The sequence below is a fragment of the Phoca vitulina genome, unplaced genomic scaffold, assembly GCF_004348235.1.
Source record: "Phoca vitulina isolate PV1807 unplaced genomic scaffold, GSC_HSeal_1.0 scaffold30, whole genome shotgun sequence".
Lineage (NCBI taxonomy): Eukaryota > Metazoa > Chordata > Mammalia > Carnivora > Phocidae > Phoca > Phoca vitulina.
The window spans coordinates 8450192-8470234 of record NW_022589733.1 but is presented as its reverse complement, the minus strand read 5'-3'; the positions used below and the strand labels follow the sequence as shown (position 1 = coordinate 8470234).

The window sequence follows — 20043 nt, the reverse complement described above, 5'->3', positions numbered from 1 at the left end:
CTGGGCTCATCCTCTAAGACCCAAGTTCAGCCAAGGACTCCAGAGATGGGGGAGGCAGGCAGGACTCCAGGACTGCAAGCCTCAGTGCACATGCTGCCCAACTGACTCCCCGGGGGCTAACTCCCCACTCAAACCTCCGCCCTCTGCCCTGAGGTGGTCAATGGGCCAAGGTCAGAGTGTGCAGTGTGGGGTCACCCTTTTCCCTGATTCAGACTCTGCCTCGCCATCCCCCCCCCCCCCCCCCCCCAGCTGCCATGGTGGAGTCACATCTCCTCCCAGGCACAGAGCCTTCACTTGCCAAGACGGGAAGTGTGAACATTTGCAATTCATTTCAGGCTGCTCTGTGGCTGCAGAAGCCTGCTAAGAAAAGCCCTGTCCTGTTCCAGATGCAGTCTGGGCAGAAAGAAGCTATGCTCTTGATTTTCTCATGAGCCACTTTATATAAACAATTAAAGACAGGGCACAGGAATGTCCTGAGTGAAGCTCCCCATTCTGGAAAGCTCCCTTCACAGGGACTGCCCTTCCCTGTTCAGCCGCCAGAAAGCTGGAAGATTTACGCAAAATGTGGACCGTGGCTTCCTTGGGGGGGATTTACGGAAAATGTGGGCTGTGGCTGCAGTATGACTCGTTTCCACCTGGTGGGGGGGTTTCCCTAGGGCAACATTCCTGCCGCTGCCGCCGGCCCCTCCTCACACTCCAAAGGGGAGGGCATGACTCCTCGAAGGTGCCTTTGCACAGAGGAACTGAGCAAGCTCAGCTCTGCGCCTTCTTATCATCAGTCTCCCTGCAAACAACTCCTGCTCAGCTCCTGACAAAGGGCTACGCTAGGAAGGGCTGGCTGTTCCAACTCTGGCAATGGCTACAGGGCATTTCATCTTGGAATGTAATATCAGGAGCTGTGGGGGCCTCACGTCCAGGCCAGATGCGGTAGTAAAGCTCATACTCCTTCTGCAATTCTCCCACCGGCTCCTGATACCCAGGAAAGGCGCAGAGGGGCTGGACAAGGCTGGACTGGGGCTTCAGCACCTCTGTGGCTTTACTCAGGTGGTTCCTCCTGCTGAAAATACCCTCCCTCTGCCCCGTCCCTATCTGCTCCTGTCCTTAGAGACCTGGGCCAAACGCCACCTTCTCCATGGTCTTTAGCTCAAAGACCAAATGCTGATGCAGGATCTCTCACTTTTTTCACCGTGACAACTCACGGTAATAAGCACCTTGTATACTGACACAAAACACACGCAAACACGCGGATTGCTATAGCTAAAATCCAAACCCCACAAGCCAGCTCCGACTTTACTGTGTGCAATGCGTTCCAGTTCGTTTCCTTGTCAAAAAATTGTGGCGATCCGCTAAACTGATTTAAGGACAGTTGAAACGTCCAGTTTGTACTTCAGTTAAAATGCAACCTGAGTACCTGATATGAAATGATCTCCAAAGTCAAGTCAAAAAATTTAAAAAAAAAAGGCAAAACATAGAATAGTGTGTGTACAGTTTGTGACCATTACTGTTTATTTCGAGGGGCACACACGTGTGTCTCTGGATGAAGACTCAAGAAACAGTCACACTGGGTGACCCATGCCTGTCTGTAATGCACATAAGATGATAAGCAATTGGAGAAGGGCCGTGCCTCGTTTATTCCTACATCACTAGCACTAGCTTCAAGCCTGGCACACAGTAGTGTCCATAAAGGCTTAATACGCTGTACTGAATTCAAAAGAACACTCAATGAGGCTCCCCAACGTATTTATCCACCCACCCTTTTTCCTTTCTTCCTACCTTCCTTCCTTTCCTCATGAATCCTTCACTAAATACTTACTGAAGACCTACTATGTGCCAGGTGCTGGGATGGTAGCGGTCCTCGCCTGGTTTTGCTCTATCTCAGAATTGCTTGCAGCCCTGGTCTGCACTTTATTTGGGTTCCTCCTTGGGGCAGACACTGTGTCTTCAACATGCAGACAGGAGGTTCCATGTCAAGCCTTTCTTGACAGATTTCAGCCCCACTGGCTGCCGGTCCCCTGCCACTACCTTTGCTCTCAATGGCATGACCAAGGACTCTAGGAATACCAGAGATCACCCTGATGCATGCCACTTGCCCAGTCACTTGTTTAATGAGGCTTCTCACAAAGTCCCACTTGCCTGATTACGGTAGAGTGTTGCCTCGTGACCCCCAGTGAACTCGCCCCTGGGTTAGTCCCCTCCCACACTGACTCTGGGCTTTACCACAAGATTTGTCTTGGCCATTGGGCCAACAGCAAGCATGATGCAAGCAGAGATGGGAAGAGCTACTTGCCCACTGGGGCTTGTCTGCCTGGAACTTGCTCTTGGAACTCGGCCGCCATGCTGCGAGAAGCCCAAGCCACTTGGAGAGGTTTTGTGGAAACAACCCAAGATGCTCTGGTTGATGGCTCCAGCTGGGCTCCTAGCCAGGACCAACTACCATCCATGAGTGTGCACCATCTTGGACATTCTAGCTCAGCCAAGCCCCCAGATATGGAGCCAGGCAACATCACATGGAGCAGAAGACCCACCTATCAGATCTCAGTCAACCCACAGCATCATGAGAGGTACCAAATGGTTCTTTTACATCACTACATCTCAGGCTGTTCTGTTACATAGCAGTAGCTAATCACAACACTGGAAAGACCATTTCTCACCTATAGCCTCATTAAGATGGTGGAGCTCCACATGGATCCCACAGGGTCCAAATGGGGTTGTTCTGATGTTCCCCGGGCTCAGAATCAACATGAGCCATGAGATGTTGTACTCCCCCTGAGGGACTGAATCCAGGGGCGGGGGGGAGGTGTCACCCAGGTCAGAATGCCGACTCTGGAGGCCCTCCTCCCCCACCATGCCCCTCTTCCCAGGAAACCTAGACCCTTGCAGGCACTCAGTACTCTGCTGGACAAAGTGCATGGATTTGATAGTGAAGGAAATGGTTATATTCCCGAGAAGGGTGCAAATGTGCATCCGTTTTTAGGCCAGAATTTGTGATTTATCAAACACATGTCAATAGGTCACTTGAGGCTTTTTCCCAAGACCCTTGGGGTGTCCCAATCCCTGGGAGCTTTGGTGGAGAAGTGTGGAGCCCTGATGTACCCCCTCACCCCTGGATGAGGGAGTCCTGGGCTTCGGGAAGGGAAGGGACTTGTCGCGGGCCTCCCAGTCAGCCCGTGGCAGAGCCGGGATGGGGGCAAACCCAGGCTCCGGACCTCCACTCCTCCCACCCTTGCTTTTTGCTGACCATCTAGTGACAGCTAGAAAAAAAGATCTTCTCTTTCAGGACAACGTCCCAACTTAAATAGAAACAAAGATATTACCTTTCCTGATGTCTTCACTCCTTTCCAGAGGCTAAAAAACAGGATGACCACGACGACCATCAGACAGAGTGAGAGTTGCCACTGGGGCAGGCCGATGTCGTGGATCCCGCTGCTCTCGTGCAGGTGCAGGACGCCACGCCTGCCCAGAGGAGAGGGGAGGGGACCGGGGGGGCGGGGACGGTGTCGTCAGACAGGATGACCGAGGCCATGGCCGCGGGCCAGTCCCCGAAAATGCCCACCGATGGAGACTGGCCTTGGGCTGCGTCAACCCCTGCCCCGCATCGCGTGGGCCTGCCCTGCTCAGTGGTGGCCAGTCCCGGGGACGGGCCCGCCCTGGGCCAGCAGAGCAAGTCTTCCCCTCACGTCTGTTTTTGAAACAATAACACAAATCTCTTGAGTGCCACCAGCACGCCTGGTCCTAGGGAGATGGCAGGGAAATAACAGGAAAAGTCCCGGCCCTTCAAGTGCTCACAGCCTAGAGCAGCGGAGTGATGGGGTAATTCTGACCTCCCCCCCCAACCCCGGGGAGACAACGGGACATTGGGCAAGGTGTGGAGACCTCTTTGAAGGTCATGAATTATGGAGGGAGGCTGTGCTCCTGACATCTGGAGGATCGTGACCTGGGACATCCTACAACGCACAGGACAGCCTCTAACAACAAAGAATTATATATCCAGTCCCAAATGTTCATGTTGCTGAGTTTATACATGCCTGTCTAGGGACTAAGATGAGAATAAACGTTTCTTCTCTTTGGGAATAGGCACTAAGTTAAAGGTACGCATATCCCGTGCCCCAGCAATCCTATTCCTAGGTATGTACCCGACAGAAATGTGTATATATGTTCACCAAAACACGTGTTCTAGAATGTTCACAGCAGCATGAACCACCATCACCTCAAACTGAAAAAATACTCAAATACCCCTTGACAGTAGAATGCATCAATTATGATACATTCATAAAATGGAATATCAGGAGGCAACTAGCTCTCTGTGGATGGACCTCTCACGAAAATCCTGTGAGAAAGAAGTCAAAACCAAGGGGCGCCTGGTGGCTCAGTCGGTTAAGCGTCTGCCTTCGGCTCAGGTCATGATCCCGGAGTCCCAGGATCGAGCCCCGCATCGGGCTCCGGGCTCAGCAGGGAGTCTGCTTCTCCCTCTCCCTCTGCCTCTCCCACTGCTTGTGCTCTCTCTCTCTATCTCTGTCTCAAATGAATAAATAAAATCTTAAAAAAAAAATGAAGTCAAAACCAAACCCAAAGAAGTCGGTACTTTCTGATTCCACTCATATAAACCACAACAGGCAAAACTAACCTGAGGAGTTAGAAGTCAGGAAGGGCATGTGCTCCCGGGGTGGGGACGACGGGTGTACAGAATGGGAAGGGACACTGTAGGAATTTCTGGGACACTTGCCAGTTATGTCTCTTGATCTGGGCGCTGGTCATATGGTTGTGCTCAGGCTGTGACATTCCTGAACCATCCCTCAGTGACATGCACTTCTTGACAATACTTATAATATGACGTGTCCTTCGATAAAAAGTGGGGTATTTGAAAGTAAGGAAAACAAACAAATAGAAGAAAAATGAGGCTTGAGACTACTGGGGTTCCTCATTCAATCTTCAGTGAAGAAACAGTAGAATTGCACAGAAAATGACCAGCTGCTAGTTAGAATCTAATCCAAGTCATTAGGATCAAACCGAAGGTCAAGTGAGGCCAACTGATATAATAATAGACCAGGTCCCAGGGGAGGGAGGAAACCCCTCCCCCCCACACACACAATTCCGTATCCCTGCAAGACAAAGAAAGCAGAACTGTTGCCCTAGAAGGGGGACAGCCTGGGAAGGTGTCCCCCTGCACCCAGATCATTTGTCCCTCAGTGTATCTTGGGCCTCAGCTGCACACGATGCCTTGTGTGGGGGGCTTACATTCTAGCACCAGAGGCAGCATTATGAGCACAATCACAATAAAGTGTGACAAGGGTTGGGAGCTGAGAGCTTCAAGGGCACCCAGAACGGTCTCTGCACCTCCACTGCACCCTACACTCAGAGGCTACAAACTACCAATACCCTTCAAGGCCCCCGCTCCAATGTCATCTCCTCTGGGAGGCCTCCATGATCACCCCTGGCAGGGATCTTTCAACCCTTCCCATTCTTGTGGCTCTTGGCTCATTTCCCAAGCCACGCCTGCTCCTGCCACATGAGGGCCGGCTGCATGCAGAGCTCTCCCTAGGGTAAGGAGGTGGATGAGCCATCTCTGGGTCCCCAATGCTAAGCCCGGGCCGGATGGTTCGGCTTGTTAGCTCAGAGCAGATTGTTGGATCAGGAACACCTGCTCACAACCTTTCTTGCTGAATCCAATAATCCATCTTCTAAAAAATGAGACCCAGGACCCACCCAAGAGGAACCAGGGAGCACAGATGGTCAGCCTCCCACAGGCCCTCACTTCTCTCAGCAGCTCCTCCCCCAACCTGGAGGGGTCCTCACCCTTCTGTCCAGGTCCCTCACACTGTCCAGGGTGACTAGTGTTAAAGGCTAAAAGTAGCATGATATATTGTCCTTCCCTAGAGGAGTGCTTTAACTCAAAAGAACAACACACTAATGGCAAAACTTTGCACGCCCACAGTGGATAAACTGGGGGGGTGGGGGGTAGTCAATTGTCTCTCTGCCTGTCTGTATCTCTGTCTCTCTACCCCCCAACCACCCCTCCTCCCTTCCCTCCTCTTCCTCCTCACCCACTCCCCCCAAAAGAGAAATTCAAGGTACGGAGAATGTCACTTGGAGGCCTATCAACTTCTCACCCTGCACATTTGAATCACGCAGAGATCTTTTTAACAATTCCTGATGTCTGGGCCCCACTCTCAACCAGTTAACTTAGATCCCGTGGGGGAATGGGCCTGGACACCAGCATCTTTTAAATTCCCCAGGAGATTCTCCTGGGCAGCCAAAGCTGAGAACCTCCCCCCCACCCCCCGAACAATAGGTCTGCCCAAATTACAGGTTTTCTTTAGAGCAAGAGTCTTCCAGAAACTGTCTTTACTTTCCTGGCAAAATAAAATTGGCTTTCTGTGCCTAAGGGGAAAAAAAAGGCTCAGAGAGACTCATAAAATGTGGGCTTGGACTATTTTGTATGCCTGGGGATCAGAGGAGCCCACAGAATCACAGGCAGAGGGCTGTGCTCGCTGGGAGCAGTGCATTAGACCCTGGAAGATGCTGGGCTTGTGAGGAAAGTGCACCCCGAGTCTGGAAACTTGGTTAGCTTGTCCTTGGGCAGGTGACTGCATTTGAGGAGGCCACCACTGCCCTTGTGCGTGAACTCATGCGTTCATTTATTCATCCATTCCAAATTGAGGTCTATTTGCAAGAACGTGAAGGCAATTAGAAGAACATGGCCCAAAACGGGGGTCAGACAGACCTGGGCTCCCACCCGGGCCCTGCCACCGGCGACCGGCGGCCTGAATCCTTCCTCTGATTGCGCAAACTCATTCTGCACGTCTGCAGTGAGGCACGCAGTGCTGGGGGCCGGGGAAGGGCTGTGGACAAGCAGGTGTGGGCTCCAGCCACATGGAGCTCCCGTGGGGTTGGGGGGTGGGCACAGAAGCTGGTGCAAACATTCCCCATCTTGAGCCCTTTCCTTTCTCAGGAAAATGCTTCTCATGAGGATGAACTCACAGAACCCGAGACAGGACCTAGAACTCAGGATATGCTTCACAATTACTATATGGTAATAGTAACTATCACGAGCCGGTCCCAGCCTTCAAGGAGCAGCAAAGGAGCTAAGGAGTGCCCCCCAAATGACCGAGGGAGTTAGCCCCAGGAAGTCAGCCGGCAGGTTCCCGGGGAGGGGGGTGGCTGGTACCTTCTCTGCCGGGTGTGGGGGAGCAGGTGAGCTGAGAGGAGGTGCAGAGGTGCGGCAGAGGGAGAGAGGGACAGAGGGGGATGTGGATGGGCGTATGTGTCTGCAGGTGAGCAAGTATGAGTGAATGGGCAACGCTGTGTGGCCCACAAAGGCCCACATACCCCTTTCCCGGACGGCCCCCATCCCTGAGGCCCCCCACCAGATGTTGTAGCTTTAAACCACCCACCTGCATCTGCCCCATGCAATCAACTTCGGTGTCTGGCCCTCCTAACCCTGCCTCCTGGTCTGCTACCAACGTCCCCACCCTTTCAGCCGTGTCCCAGGCCAGACCCACATTCCCTTCCCCCTGGACTGTTACAGAAATCTCCCTGCATCCCCACTACCCAAGTCTCTCCATGGCCCCTTAACTCCAGTCTGGGCTGCTGTAGAACCATCCGTCTGACTGTCCTAATCGGTCCCTCTCCCACCCGAGTCCTCAAAGGCTCTTTATCACCTCCATCAGTGCTTCTCCCTGGGGCAGTTTTGGCCCCAGCTCCCCAGGGATGTTCGGCAATTTCTGGGTTGTCATATCTGGAGTGGAGGGAGATGCTGCTCCTCTCTCGTGGGCAGAGGCCAGAGATGTTACTAAACATCCCAAGTGCACAGGACAACCCTGCCCCAACAGAGAATTTCCTAGCCTGTAATGCTAAAAATGTGGAGGTTATGAAATCCTGGTCCAAAAGATAAAAACATAAGCCTTCCAGAACCTGAGGCCTTTCCTAACTGTCCCCTGCCCAGGGCATCCCCTGTCCTAGTTCACCATTCCTTGGACTCCTGGCCATGGCCGGCCACTCTCATTTCTCCATCATCTGAGGTTCATGTTGCTCTGGGCCTTGGAACTTTCTGTTCCTTTCCATCTAGAACACACTTCCTGGCCCGATTTATCTGCCTGGCTAGTGTCAACTCAAAATGATGCCCTGACTTAGGCTCCTCTCCTATGCCCTAGAGAAAGACAGAGGGGGCTGGGGGGAGAAGGATGGGGAGGAGGAAGGTAGGAGGAGAGGGAGGGGGAGGAAGGGAAAGAAGAGAAGGAGAGAGAAGAAGGAGAAGAAGAAGAAGAAGAAGAAGAAGAAGAAGAAGAAGAAGAAGAAGAGAGGGTGGGCCTATCCAAAAAGATAGAGAACCAGAATCAGGTGCTGAAGCCATCTGACTCTTCATTCTGCTTCTTCATTGTTTTCAATGGGCTGAGGGTTGAATGGTGTCGCTAACCATCTGGCCCATTTGACTATTAAAATGATGATAAAAGGCACTGGACCCACTGTACTTGGCCTGAAACTTGCTAAAATGACGCCAGTGTCCAGCCAGAGGGTCGAAAGGTCCCCACGTGCATGTGAAGACCAGGTTCAGGTTTTCGGGGCTTGCCTAGGTATTTCGCCAGTGAAAAGGCAGGACTCCTGAGCGGATTCCCAGGAAAAGAAATGTGAACCCAGCCTCTCTCCCCAGCAGGCTCAAGCCTCAGGGGTTAGCACAACTAACTGGGGTTTGTTGTACTTTTCCAGCAGTTTAATGAAAATGAATCATTGTAAAGTATATGGTCCAGGTTTTCCGAAGTCTGCGAGCCAAACGGGCTCAGTTTCTTCCTTGACATTTGAGCCCAGAGGATTAGCGCTGGGGTGGAGGGAGACTTCTCTGCCCCACCAGGGACAGGCAGGGGGTAGACGTTTTCTGCGTCCCGAGCATGTTCACCAAGGGTGCCCTTTTACAGATAAAGTTACAGAGCATCAGGCTTTCTTTTTAGCCGCTGGCTGCTTGGCTTCAGGCCTGGGGCCTGGGGAGAATAGCGGTTTTGTTCCCTTGGATGATGTTTTCAATCCATCATCAGCCTAAATGAGTACAAGATGGCAACAAAATTGGCCAGCAGGCTCTGGGGAAAGAGAAAGAAAGGACCTGGCCTCCTCAGGATTGGCACTGGGAGTCCTACTTGCTGCCTCCCCGGATTGAGATGGGGCGACTCTTTTAAAGCAGAAACACTGAAATAAAAGGGCCATGTGCCCTTAAAAAAAATCCAGTAGCGGCTCCTGACTTAGTGACTTCGAAGAAAAGGCAGCTCAAGGTGAGAAAGAGGTGCATAGAAGGGCTTCTGCCCACCCACAGAGACTCCAGTATGCAGGTCCCAAATGGATGGAGGAGGAAGACAGGAGAGCCTGGGGTGCAGGGTGGGAGACTTGGCCCAGACCACCTGGGCTGGGATCCCAGCTCTGCCCCTTCCTTAAAAACCTGACTGACCCACCACCTTCTTATTTGTGAGATAGGTGTATTTCGACCTCCGCCATCTCTGCAAACTAGGTGGGGCTGGGTGTGAAGAGATGCATGGTGCCTGGCTCGTGTGCTGGGAAGCTTGCAGGGACTGGGGCCGGGGGTGAGACCTGCGGAGCACAGAGCTGCTGAAAGAAGCCCCGGATGCTGCTCCCCACCCCAGGCCCCCAGTCCCCAGGCCCCGCTCACGGAAGAATGTCATCTTCCTCCACCACATTCTGCTCACAGCTGAGCCAAGCCTGGAAGAAGTTTAGGGCCGTAGCCGAAGTAATCTGGGTCTCAAAACCCAACTGGCCTCTCTCTCCTGCTGGGTGGGGGTCTCCGCTGGGGCAGGCCTGCTGGCCATTTAGACGCCAGCAGAGGAACCAAATAATGACTAGACTAGAGACGACCGACACTATCATTTTCCATTTTAATTTACAAGGACAAGGGTTGCCAAGAGCAAAAAGAAAAATCATGCCTTTTCCTTTAGCGTGAGATGATGAAGGGGAGAATGAGGAGCCAATCAATGGCCTCTATCAGCAGCACCATCCTCCTCTGCTGCCTTCTGGTCCAAACCACACTCATAAACTACGGAGGCCTAAAACCTCCACCTGTAAGTTCCCCAAAGGTTCTGGAATTTTCTGAGGCCCCACTCCTCGATTTCCCACGACAGGACCCTGTTGGGATGTCAGCCTGAACCAGGAAGAATCTTGCTCTGAGACAGGAAAGCAGAGTAGCTATGATATCAGAGTCTCCGAGGAGCTGTTCATAAGAGTCCCCATGCCCTGGCTGCACCCAGACCCACGAAATCAGGGTCTCTGGATATAGGGTCCAGGCATCCGTGTGTTTTAAAGCTCTCCACGTGGTTCAGAATCGCTCCACTGGGCTGGGAGCTTGGCCTTTCCTCCCAGACTGCCTGGGTTCAAACCCACTTCAGATGCCACCTCTAAACTGCATGATCCTGGACAAGTCATTTCCTGCGTGGGCCTGTTTGTTCCCTCAGGCATAGAACAAGAATAATTCTAGACCACAGTGGTCAGGATGAAAAGCCACGGCGCGCAACGACAGGGACATATCCTAAGCCAGACAAATGGGAGTTGTGACTACGACAATGTTTCTGAGTAATAATGACCATTGATAATGGTGAGAATGCAATACAAGCCAGGGGTTAGGACGACGGCAGGCTCTGGATTTCACTGCCTAGCAAGGCAGGGGCTGGGGTGAGGAGAGGGGTGCTCGTAGGGGCAAAGTGGAAGCAGGTGCTCACTCACGGAGGTCTAGGCCCGAATCTGGGCTCAACACAGCATGGGCCGTGGGGGCCGTGGGCCAGTGCTTCACGGTCTCATCTGCAAATGAAGCTAATGTTCACAGCCCCTTCATGTGTGCACTGAGGGAAAGAGTCACAGAAACCTCATGGGGTGGGTGTGAGCTTCCACTGAAGTCATGCATCCAAGAAAGTCAGCAGAAAGCTGGATGCACATCGTGAGCGATGAGCTGTTCACGGGACAGCAAGGGAGACAGGAAGGACACTGCTGTGAGAACAGATGTTCACTGTAAGTAACAGCAGTGCTTCGGTCCTTGGGGGCCTGCAGATGTGCTTCGAATCTGATGACAACGATGGACCCTCTCCCCCCCAGATTCCAAAACCTACATAGTTCTGCAGGTGCCTGCTGGAAATCCATAGGATACACAGAGGGAGGGAGGGGCATGCCGGGTTGGGGAGCCTTAGCAAATTTGCTGCAAGGGCTCACGGAGGGTCGGTGTAGGTCCTGAGCCCCAAATTCCCCTGAGCTCCAGGAAGCAGCAGACTTTCCAGAGGCCACTTTTATCCAAACCGTATCTCCTTGGTCCCATCACCCTGAGACGGCAGGGGTGGAAACTGGCCTAAAGGAACCCTAATCTCCAGATAATCGGGACTCACTCCCAGGTCCTTGGGGTAGAGAATCTGTCAGACTGATGGATGCTGGTCCTAGCATTCTGTCTTTTATGAATCTATCTTTTCTCATCCTCTGGACCTCAACTGTCCAAGGTGGTAGCCAACGGCCACATGCAACTCTTTAAAGGTAAACTGATGAAAATTAAATAACATTTAAAAATGTAACTCTTCGGTCACACTGGCCACGTTTCCACGGCTCCACTGGCCACATGGGGCTCCTTCACTGAACTGCACAGATAGAGAACCTCTCTAGACCAGGAATCCCCCAAGTCAAATCCACGGCCCCCAAGTCAATCCAGGCGTGTGGCCTGTGAGCTAAGAATGGTTTTTATCTTTTGAAAGGATAAAAGGAAATAAAGCAGAATAGGCAAGAGACATAGAAGGCCCTCAAAGCCCCAAATATTTGCCATCTGGTCTTTTATAGAAAGTTTGCCACGTCCTACTCCAGACCACGTGCACCTTGACAGTGAGGTCCCAGCGGCATTTCCCTGTCCCACGCTGCGGCTTGCAACAGGACTTCCTGCCTATCTGCTGACACTCGTGTCGAGATTGTTAAAGTGGGGATCACCCCCCCCCACACCCAGGAATAAAGACAGTCCATGCTCCATTCTCAGGAGCCTGCCGCCGCCATGCAAACATTTTCCACTAGGTGGCTGAAGACAAGCTGACCATGACCCACTTCAAGACATAAAAGGATGGACTAGAGGATGACAGGATTCAAGGGAACCGCAAAATAAATGTCAGTGGTTCTGGATTTAAAACCACAGAATAAAATAACCATGCACGAGCCCGTACATACATAAATGAGTGAACGAGGAAATGCAGATTAAAACCACCATGAGAGGGGTGCCTGGGTGGCTCAGTGGGTTAAGCGACTGCCTTCGGCTCAGGTCATGATCCTGGAGTCCCGGGATCAAGTCCCGCATTGGGCTCCCTGCTCAGTGGGGAGTCTGCTTCTCCCTCTGACCCTCCTCCCTCTCATGCTCTCTGTCTCTCATTCTCTCTCTCGTAAATAAATAAAATCTTAAAAAAAAACAAAAACCACCATGAGCTATCAGAACCTCCTACCTGTTAGAATGACCACCATCAAAAAACAAGACATAACAAGAGCTGAGGATGGAGAAAAGGGACCCCTCATGCACTGGGGTTGGGGACGCAAACTGGTGCAGCCACTGTGGGAAACAGTATGGAGGCTCCTCAAAAAGTCAAAAATAGGGGCGCCTGGGTGGCTCAGTGGGTTAAGCGACTGCCTTCGGCTCAGGTCATGATCCCGGGGTCCTGGGATCGGCCTCATGTCATGCTTCCTGCTCCGTGGGGAGTCTGCTTCTCCCTCTTCCTCTGCCCCTCCCCATGCTCATGCTCTCTCTTTCTTTGTCAAATAAATAAATAAAATCTTTTTTTAAAAAAAAAAGCTAAAAATAGAACTACCCTATGATCCAGCAATTCCACTGCTGGGTACTTAAGTGGAAACACTAACTCAAAAAGATCCCTGCACCCCTACGTTCACTGCAGCATTATGAACAATAGCCAAGACATGGGAACAAGACATCCACGGATGCATGAATGTATAAAAATGATGGAGTGTGTTTGTGTGTCCGTGGGGGGGGGGGGGGGAGAAAGTGACACACACACACACACACACACACACCATGGTATATATGCACAATTTCAGCCATAAAAAAGAAGAAAATCCTACCATTTGTGACAACACAGATAGACCTTGAGGGCATTACGCTAAGTGAAATAAGTCAGACAGAGAAAGACAAATACTATATGATCTCACTTATATGTGGAACCTAAACTTTAAAAAAAAAAAAAAAACAAAACTCATAGAAAAAAAAAACAAACGGGGGGTGGCCGGGGGGGGGGGGGGGGGGGGGGAAAGGGGGGGGGGGGGGGGGTCAAAAGATACAAAGTTCCAACTATACAATCAATAAGTCCTGGGGATGTCACATACAGCAAGGTGACTCCAGTTAACAATACTGTCCTGTGTATTTGAAAGTTGCTAAGAGAGTAGATCTTGAAAAGTTCTCATCGCAAGGAAAAAAATTTGTAATTATGTGCCGTGATGGATGTTAACTGAACTTACTGTAGTCATCATTTGCAATATATATGTGTTTCTAATCACTGTACACCTGAAACTAATATAATGTTACATGTCAATTGTATCTCAAAAAAATGAATTAATGAGTGATCGAATGAATGAATAAATAGGGGACAACTCTTCCTTACAAAAGAATTCCAATCAATTAATCTAGGGGGAATGATGGGAATAGAAAAATCACAATCAGACAAACGCTATCATAATCATCTTTGCTTGCAAGACTCATTGAAGGATGCTTAAGAATTGTGGGTTGAAGTATGATGAGAAACAAGATATTTAGATAACCTCATGTGCCTCCACGGAAGACATTTGTGAATGACGAAAGGAATAATGCTCTCTCCACACAGAAGGAAGCTGGCTGCTATGGTCTTAGCCAAGCCATCACGGTTAACGTCCCTGTAATAAGAGACTGGCATCACATACCACCCCCCGATCCGGCGCACTGGGAAGGACGCAGCACCATCTCTACAGTGTTCTTGTCCAAAATGCCTAAGCTCAGTCTAACCGGGAGAAAAGAGCAAACCAACCCAACTTGTACAGATGACACTCAAGGGAAGACCAAAGACTTCCTGCAGATTGGAGACTAAGGGGAAGCGGATCCTGGGCCGGAAGAGGACATGAGTGGGAAAACTGATGAACTTTAAAAAAAGGTCTGAATTTAGCAGGTTAGTTAACAGCATATGAACGTTAATTTTCTGATTTCCATCGCTGCACTCTGGTTCTATAAGGAGCCAAGTGGGTGGAGGGTATACAAGAGCTCTGTGGGTTACTTTTATAACTTTCTGTGTCTAAAATGGTATCAATATAAAAAGTGTCTTTTTGGGGCGCCTGGGTGGCTCAGTCGTTAAGCATTTGCCTTCAGCTCAGGTTGTGGTCCCAGGGTCCTGGGATCAAGACCCGCATCGGGCTCCCTGCTCCCTACACAAATCCTTGTCTCAGGACCTGCTTCTCCCTCTCCCACTACCCCCTGCTTGTGTTCCCTCTCTCGCTGTCTCTCTTTCTGTCAAATAAATAAATAAAATCTTTAAAAAAAAAAAAAGTGTCTTTTAAAAAAGATGTTCAGTCTTCTACTACCAGTCGGTGACTCTCACGCACACGTGGTCCAAATACCTCTCCTGAGGTGCACGTAGCTGGCCTGCCTCCCGCCTCCCAAATTTCACTCACAAGCCCCAGCTCCTCACCCCGCTGGAATCCCAGAGAGACAGCAGCATGGGGCCGGCCAAGAGACAGCTTCGAGGTCAGTTCCGCTCGGGTCCAAGCTACACCTCCATCAGCCGAGCCCCTATACATGTCCCCTTGACTGGCTTCATCAGTTCTCATGTCACCTCCTCAGAGAAGCCCTCCCTGACCACCTGAACTAATGTTCCTCCCTCCCCCCAACATCCCTTTCTACCACATACCTGGTTTTAGTTCCTTAAGAGCACTTACACTCCCGACAATGTGTTTCATTTCATGTAGGGCACGCTGACTCTCTAAAACGTTCTTGCTTCCCTGCCTGCTGACTCGTGCATTTCTCCCCAGCCCCACTCTCCCGTGAACACGGGGCCCGCCACTGCCCCGTCCACGGCCGGATCCTCAGCTCCGAGCAGGTGCCGGCTGCTCAGCACACCTTACAAACCAGGGCTGGGGTTTTTCCTTAGCCTTTGGCCCAGGAACTGCCCCGCACAGCGGTTGGTGTGCCCACGTGAATAGGACACGCGGCCGATGACTTACTCATAGAACTCTGCTGCGGGCGTGAACTTGTACTTGGAGTACTTGGTGTGGTTGCCCAGCACGGAGCTATTGAGGAGCTTGGGGTCAGTGCAGTTGGGGCTGTTCCAGGAATGGCCGCAGTCAGTCCAGGGCAGTTTGAGGGTGAAGGAGGAGAAGAGGTAGTAGAGCGACCAGGCAATGATGACGTTGTAGTAGAAGCCAACGTAGATGGCGATGAGGATCACGGCGTAGCCCACTCCTGCGCGGGGGGGCAGAGCGGGCTCAGGCGGGGGCTTCCCCAGGCCCCATCCCAGAGCCTCTCACGTCTCCTGGGGAGCCAGCTCCGACCATGGCATGACCCGACCCCTCCGCCCCTCCTTCTCTGCAGCCCAACCCGTAGGCCGTGGAAACCCACCAGCCCTTTGCCGGAGTGCTCTCTCTGGCCCCTGGAGCCCCTCGGCCCCCTCAGCAGGCAGGCCAGAAGTGCCAGGCCCTCACTGCCCCCAAGCAGCCGCCGGATGTAAGTACCGGAGTGGATGAAGGCACTGGAGTCTGAGTATCCCGGGTCCCTCACCCCTGGGGCGGAATAACAGTGAGGCCCACTAATGCTCTCTCCCCGGGGGGATGAGCCCCTGGCCCACGGTGGAATGGGCTTGATGACACACCTTTTACTGGCTGACTCCCCTTCTCTGGGTCCTACAAGTCCTTCCTAGAATCACCTCCCAAAATAACTCCCTACACAAATCCTTGTCTCAGGACCTGCTTCTGGGGAACCCCAAACAAACTCCCTGATTAGCACTGGGCCCTACTTTCAACCATCTGCTTTGTGCGTGTGCCAATCCCATCTGCCTGAAGATACAGGGAGCTCCTCTTGGGCTAGCTAGTTCTAGGCCTTTGCCTAGAGTAGACATTTTTTCCTGCCTGTGCAGCATTGCTCTAAGGGAGTAGCCTCAAGCATTCTTAGCATGTGAGGTTTGGGTAAGGCTAATCCCTCACGTCCTTGACCTAGCTATAGGCACATGCCTCAGGCCTGGCCACTCAGACTTCTGCTTGCCCAGAGCCACAAGGATTGGTTGATAGAGGGACCTATGACTCAAATGAAGCCAATGAGAGTCCTCTCTGAGACCTTTAAGGATGATAGAAGGTGTCTTTGATTTCTTGTGTCACTGTTAAACTTGGTAGGAGGTCATCTTGTTGTTGCTGATGGCCAGTTTTGCTCGCACCTGAGAAGAATATGCCTGAGATGGATGCTGACGCTGACTTCCGATGGAGAGAGGTCAAAAGAGATTCCAGGTAATCTTATTCAAGCACCTGGATCAAGATGCACCTGAAGCTAGCCAGAAACCCTTGGACTTTACTGTATCATAAGCCAATTAATTCTCTTCTACATGAGAGCCACTTTGAGTGGGATTTCTGGGAATTAAACTAAAAAATTCTAACTAATACACATGTCTTATAAGCCTCTTGTACCAGCCCGTGTCCACTACAGGACTGAGTACAGAGAAGGTGGTCAGGAGACACGTGCCACCTGAGTAAAGGCGCACAGGAATCATACCGGCCCTCAGGGCCATCAGGGCCCGGGTCACTAACCAGTGCTTGGGAGGCACTAATTCTGACTCCATGCCCTTCTCATCGATGTACAGGGGCCAAGAAATGCCAGTTGCTATGGCTACTTTCTCCAGATATGCTCCAAGTCCCAAATGCAAGCAGGCTTCACCACGTCTCCCAACTGTGATCAATCAGTGGTGGTTGCTGGATTAAGGACCATGAGACAGGTTTCTAGCTGAGCCCAGAAAGGCCCATGAGCAGTTGACCATGTCTCTGCCGTGGGAGCGTGAGCGGAGAAGAGTGGGGTGCGCTGGGTACTTCTGACACTCCCGTAAATATTTCCCACGTGGGAAACAGACACCCTCTGGTCACTCAGCGGTAGAAGCTGGACTGGTCCCCAGGTTTCTAGACTTTCTAGGCTAAGCTGTTCCTGACACACCAAATGCTCTCCACGTAACCCTGAGCGATGAATGCTCTTGACCGCGCCAATGTCCGTGAACCCCAACCCCACCCCCGCCCGAGAGCTGGTCTACCTCAGATCCCACCTCTGGAGCAGTTTCTCCAAGGGGCACCGAGGAAATCTTTTAGATAACCTTGGACTCCCCCCGACCCATGCTTTACCTTTGAAGAATGGGCAGATCTTCCACACTGTGGCTGCCCCTTCTCGGTTGTACTGGCCCAGGGCCAGCTCCATGTAGAACAGAGGCATCCCGGCGATGATAAGGAACAGGGTGTATGGGATCAGAAAGGCACCTGGAGGACACAGAGGCAGCGCGTGACCCCCCGGACCCCTGCCCAGCCTCACGCCTGCCCCTCAGAGTGCCTGCCAGAGCTTCAAGGTCCTCATTCCCCAGCTCCCGGGCCACTTCCCGAAGGTGTTTTGTGGGAGATAAATAGAGTGACACAGAGCCACGAATACAAGTAATTGCCACACTGATAATTGTGGGGGTACCAAGAATAACCATCAGTCATGCTAATGAGCTTCTGTGGTCAGAGCAGTAAAATCTGGCTTCATCAAAGCTGAACGGGCTTGTTTCTTGCAGGATTCTTCTGGCCTTCGAGGACGCTTAGAGGTACGGCCTTCACCAGATTCCTCTAACTGCAGAACCTTTCCTTGCGTGAACCGTCGCTCTGGGGGATGCCGATCGCCCCAAGGCCCCCTTGTAGAGGTCAGAAAATTGAGATCGGAGAGGGAGAGAGACAGTGCCCAAAGTTACCTATGATTGAGTTTCTAAATTTGCTTCCATATGTCTCATTTTCAGGTCACTGGATTCTTAGTTTCACTAAGAGACATAATCAGACAGGGTCGCTATGTCTCCCCACCCCCGGGAGGAAACTGATGGCAGAGAAGGAGAGTCGAATCAGTCCTGTAAGCGACAGAAGCGGGACTCGCATTCAGGTCTTCCAACGCGTCAGGCTCGCTCGCCCTGCTACAGGGGCTGAAGGTAAGTAAACCCCGGAGCAAGTCTCTGAGCAGGGAAGGAGCCCACCCAGAGCATCGCAGAAACTAGAGGGGGCCCCTGGCAAGGAAGGGGCAGCGACTCATCCCTGAGAGAGTTGCCGGTGGGATGAGACATGGGCGAGTTTCAGAGATGATTCTCCGTGTGCCCGGCAGCCCCGGGGTGAGCTTACGGGGGCTCTGAGGTCACGAGGTGACTCACTGGGATACGTGCCATGTCAGCCCCGGCTATAAGCGGGACCGAAGCCAAATGCCAACTCCTTTTCCTGACGCAGCTGGAGGTGCACCTCGTCCCCGCCTCTGGCCTTTGGCTAAGATGCCGTAACCTTGGAAACCAAACGCTCTCTGGCCCACCCACACCAGCAAAGTGCAGAAACTGGGAAATATTTCATGACGGTAGCATGAGGACTGGAACGTCCTGGGCTGCGTTCCAGGCACTTTCCGGGCAAGGTCTCATTCCATTTTCACATCAACTCTAAGATGCAGAGATGGTTCTCGATTTTACAGGGGATCATGGCGAAGTCACATGGCACCCCGGGTCAAACACGCCCAGGACGGACTGTCAATCTCCACTTTCTTCCCAGGGCTTCTCCTCAGGAAGCCCGGGGCTCTTAAGGACAAAACATGAAGTGTTGGCCTCCGTGCTCAGAAACCTCTCCCTTCTGTAGCAAAAGATGGATCAGCATGTGGGCACAGGAAAGAAACTACCAGAAAGTGAGTACCTCCTATGTATCGAGGAGACACTAAGCACTGGACATCTGGGATCCCATCTGACTTACCTAGAAAAATCTGATAGACCCATTTTTCAGAGGAGGGAACTGAGACTTGGGGAAATCAAGTGACCTGACCAAGGTCACCCAGCCAGTCATTGATGGGTGTGGGGTCAGGCCTAGGTCTGCCTGCCTCCAGAGCTCCAGAGCCATTCCCAACATATTTTGCAGATTCCAGAACATTCCAGCCTCAGTGGAGGCCATGAGTCTAAACAGGGTCTTAGAGGGGAGGGTGTTCTGACCCTGGGGATCTGGAGCCAGCTTAGCCGTCTAGTCTGTTGGTCATACCCTGGCCCGATATTCCATCCCCTGGTCCATGCCTGACTTCTCTGCAATGCCCAGGTGCCCACGTCTCTCGATCCCTCCTCATTTCCTGCTTTCAAACTCCGCCCCTGCCCCTCTCCCACACAGAGAGGGCTGATCTGGCACGTGAACCCACGTCTGTCCACGGTGGGACAGCAATCCCAGTTGGGGCAGTGATGCTGATGGAAGTAGCTGGTGGTGGTGACATTGGTGAGTACCTGTTACATGCTAAGCCACACACTAATTATTCATGTAAAACCGTCCCTGAGAGAGAGTTACCACTAATTCGGTCAAGTAGCTTGTCCAGACTAGGAAGTATGCAGCTGGGCTTCAAACCTGGATCTCTTTGAGCCCCACTCCGTCTGTGGCCACCTACTGCTGCCCTTGGGAGACGGCAGCCAGAGAGGAGAGGGCATAGAGCTATCCGACTGTTGAACAGGTCTGAAGACTGAAGTCGGTGGCCCAAGGGACAGTGGGGAAGGAAAAAGCCGGGAATCACGGCTTAGATCTCGGCCCTGCGGTTTGCTGCTGATGACAGGACATTCTTTTTTACAACAAAAGGGAAAGTGCAACGTCAACCAGCTAACCAGGTGTCTCACCTGGGCCAGTTTTCTCAACTCTTACACCTCTGGGTGGCACCTGCCAACAGGTAGGTGGATTGCCCAGGCTGAGATTCATCTCCTCTTGTGCCTGGCTGGGAGTCCCAGCAAGGGAGAGAAGGAGGGAAGAGGATGGGTCTGCACAAGCCCGAGGCTCTTCTCTGAATGCATTTGATGTGGGCCGGCCACC

General features: G+C 52.1%; 1 protein-coding gene across 1 annotated transcript in view; it reads right to left on the bottom strand.

Moving 5' to 3' along the window:
* SLC6A2 (solute carrier family 6 member 2) overlaps positions 1–20043 on the bottom strand; it is a 43373-nt gene that overhangs the window by 13928 nt on the left and 9402 nt on the right. Inside the window, exons 2-4 of the mRNA XM_032424427.1 lie at positions 17344–17475; positions 15196–15433; positions 3315–3453 (exon numbers count right to left, since the gene is read on the bottom strand). Coding sequence (XP_032280318.1) covers positions 3315–3453; positions 15196–15433; positions 17344–17475 — 509 coding nt within the window. The remainder of the gene's footprint in view (positions 1–3314; positions 3454–15195; positions 15434–17343; positions 17476–20043) is intronic.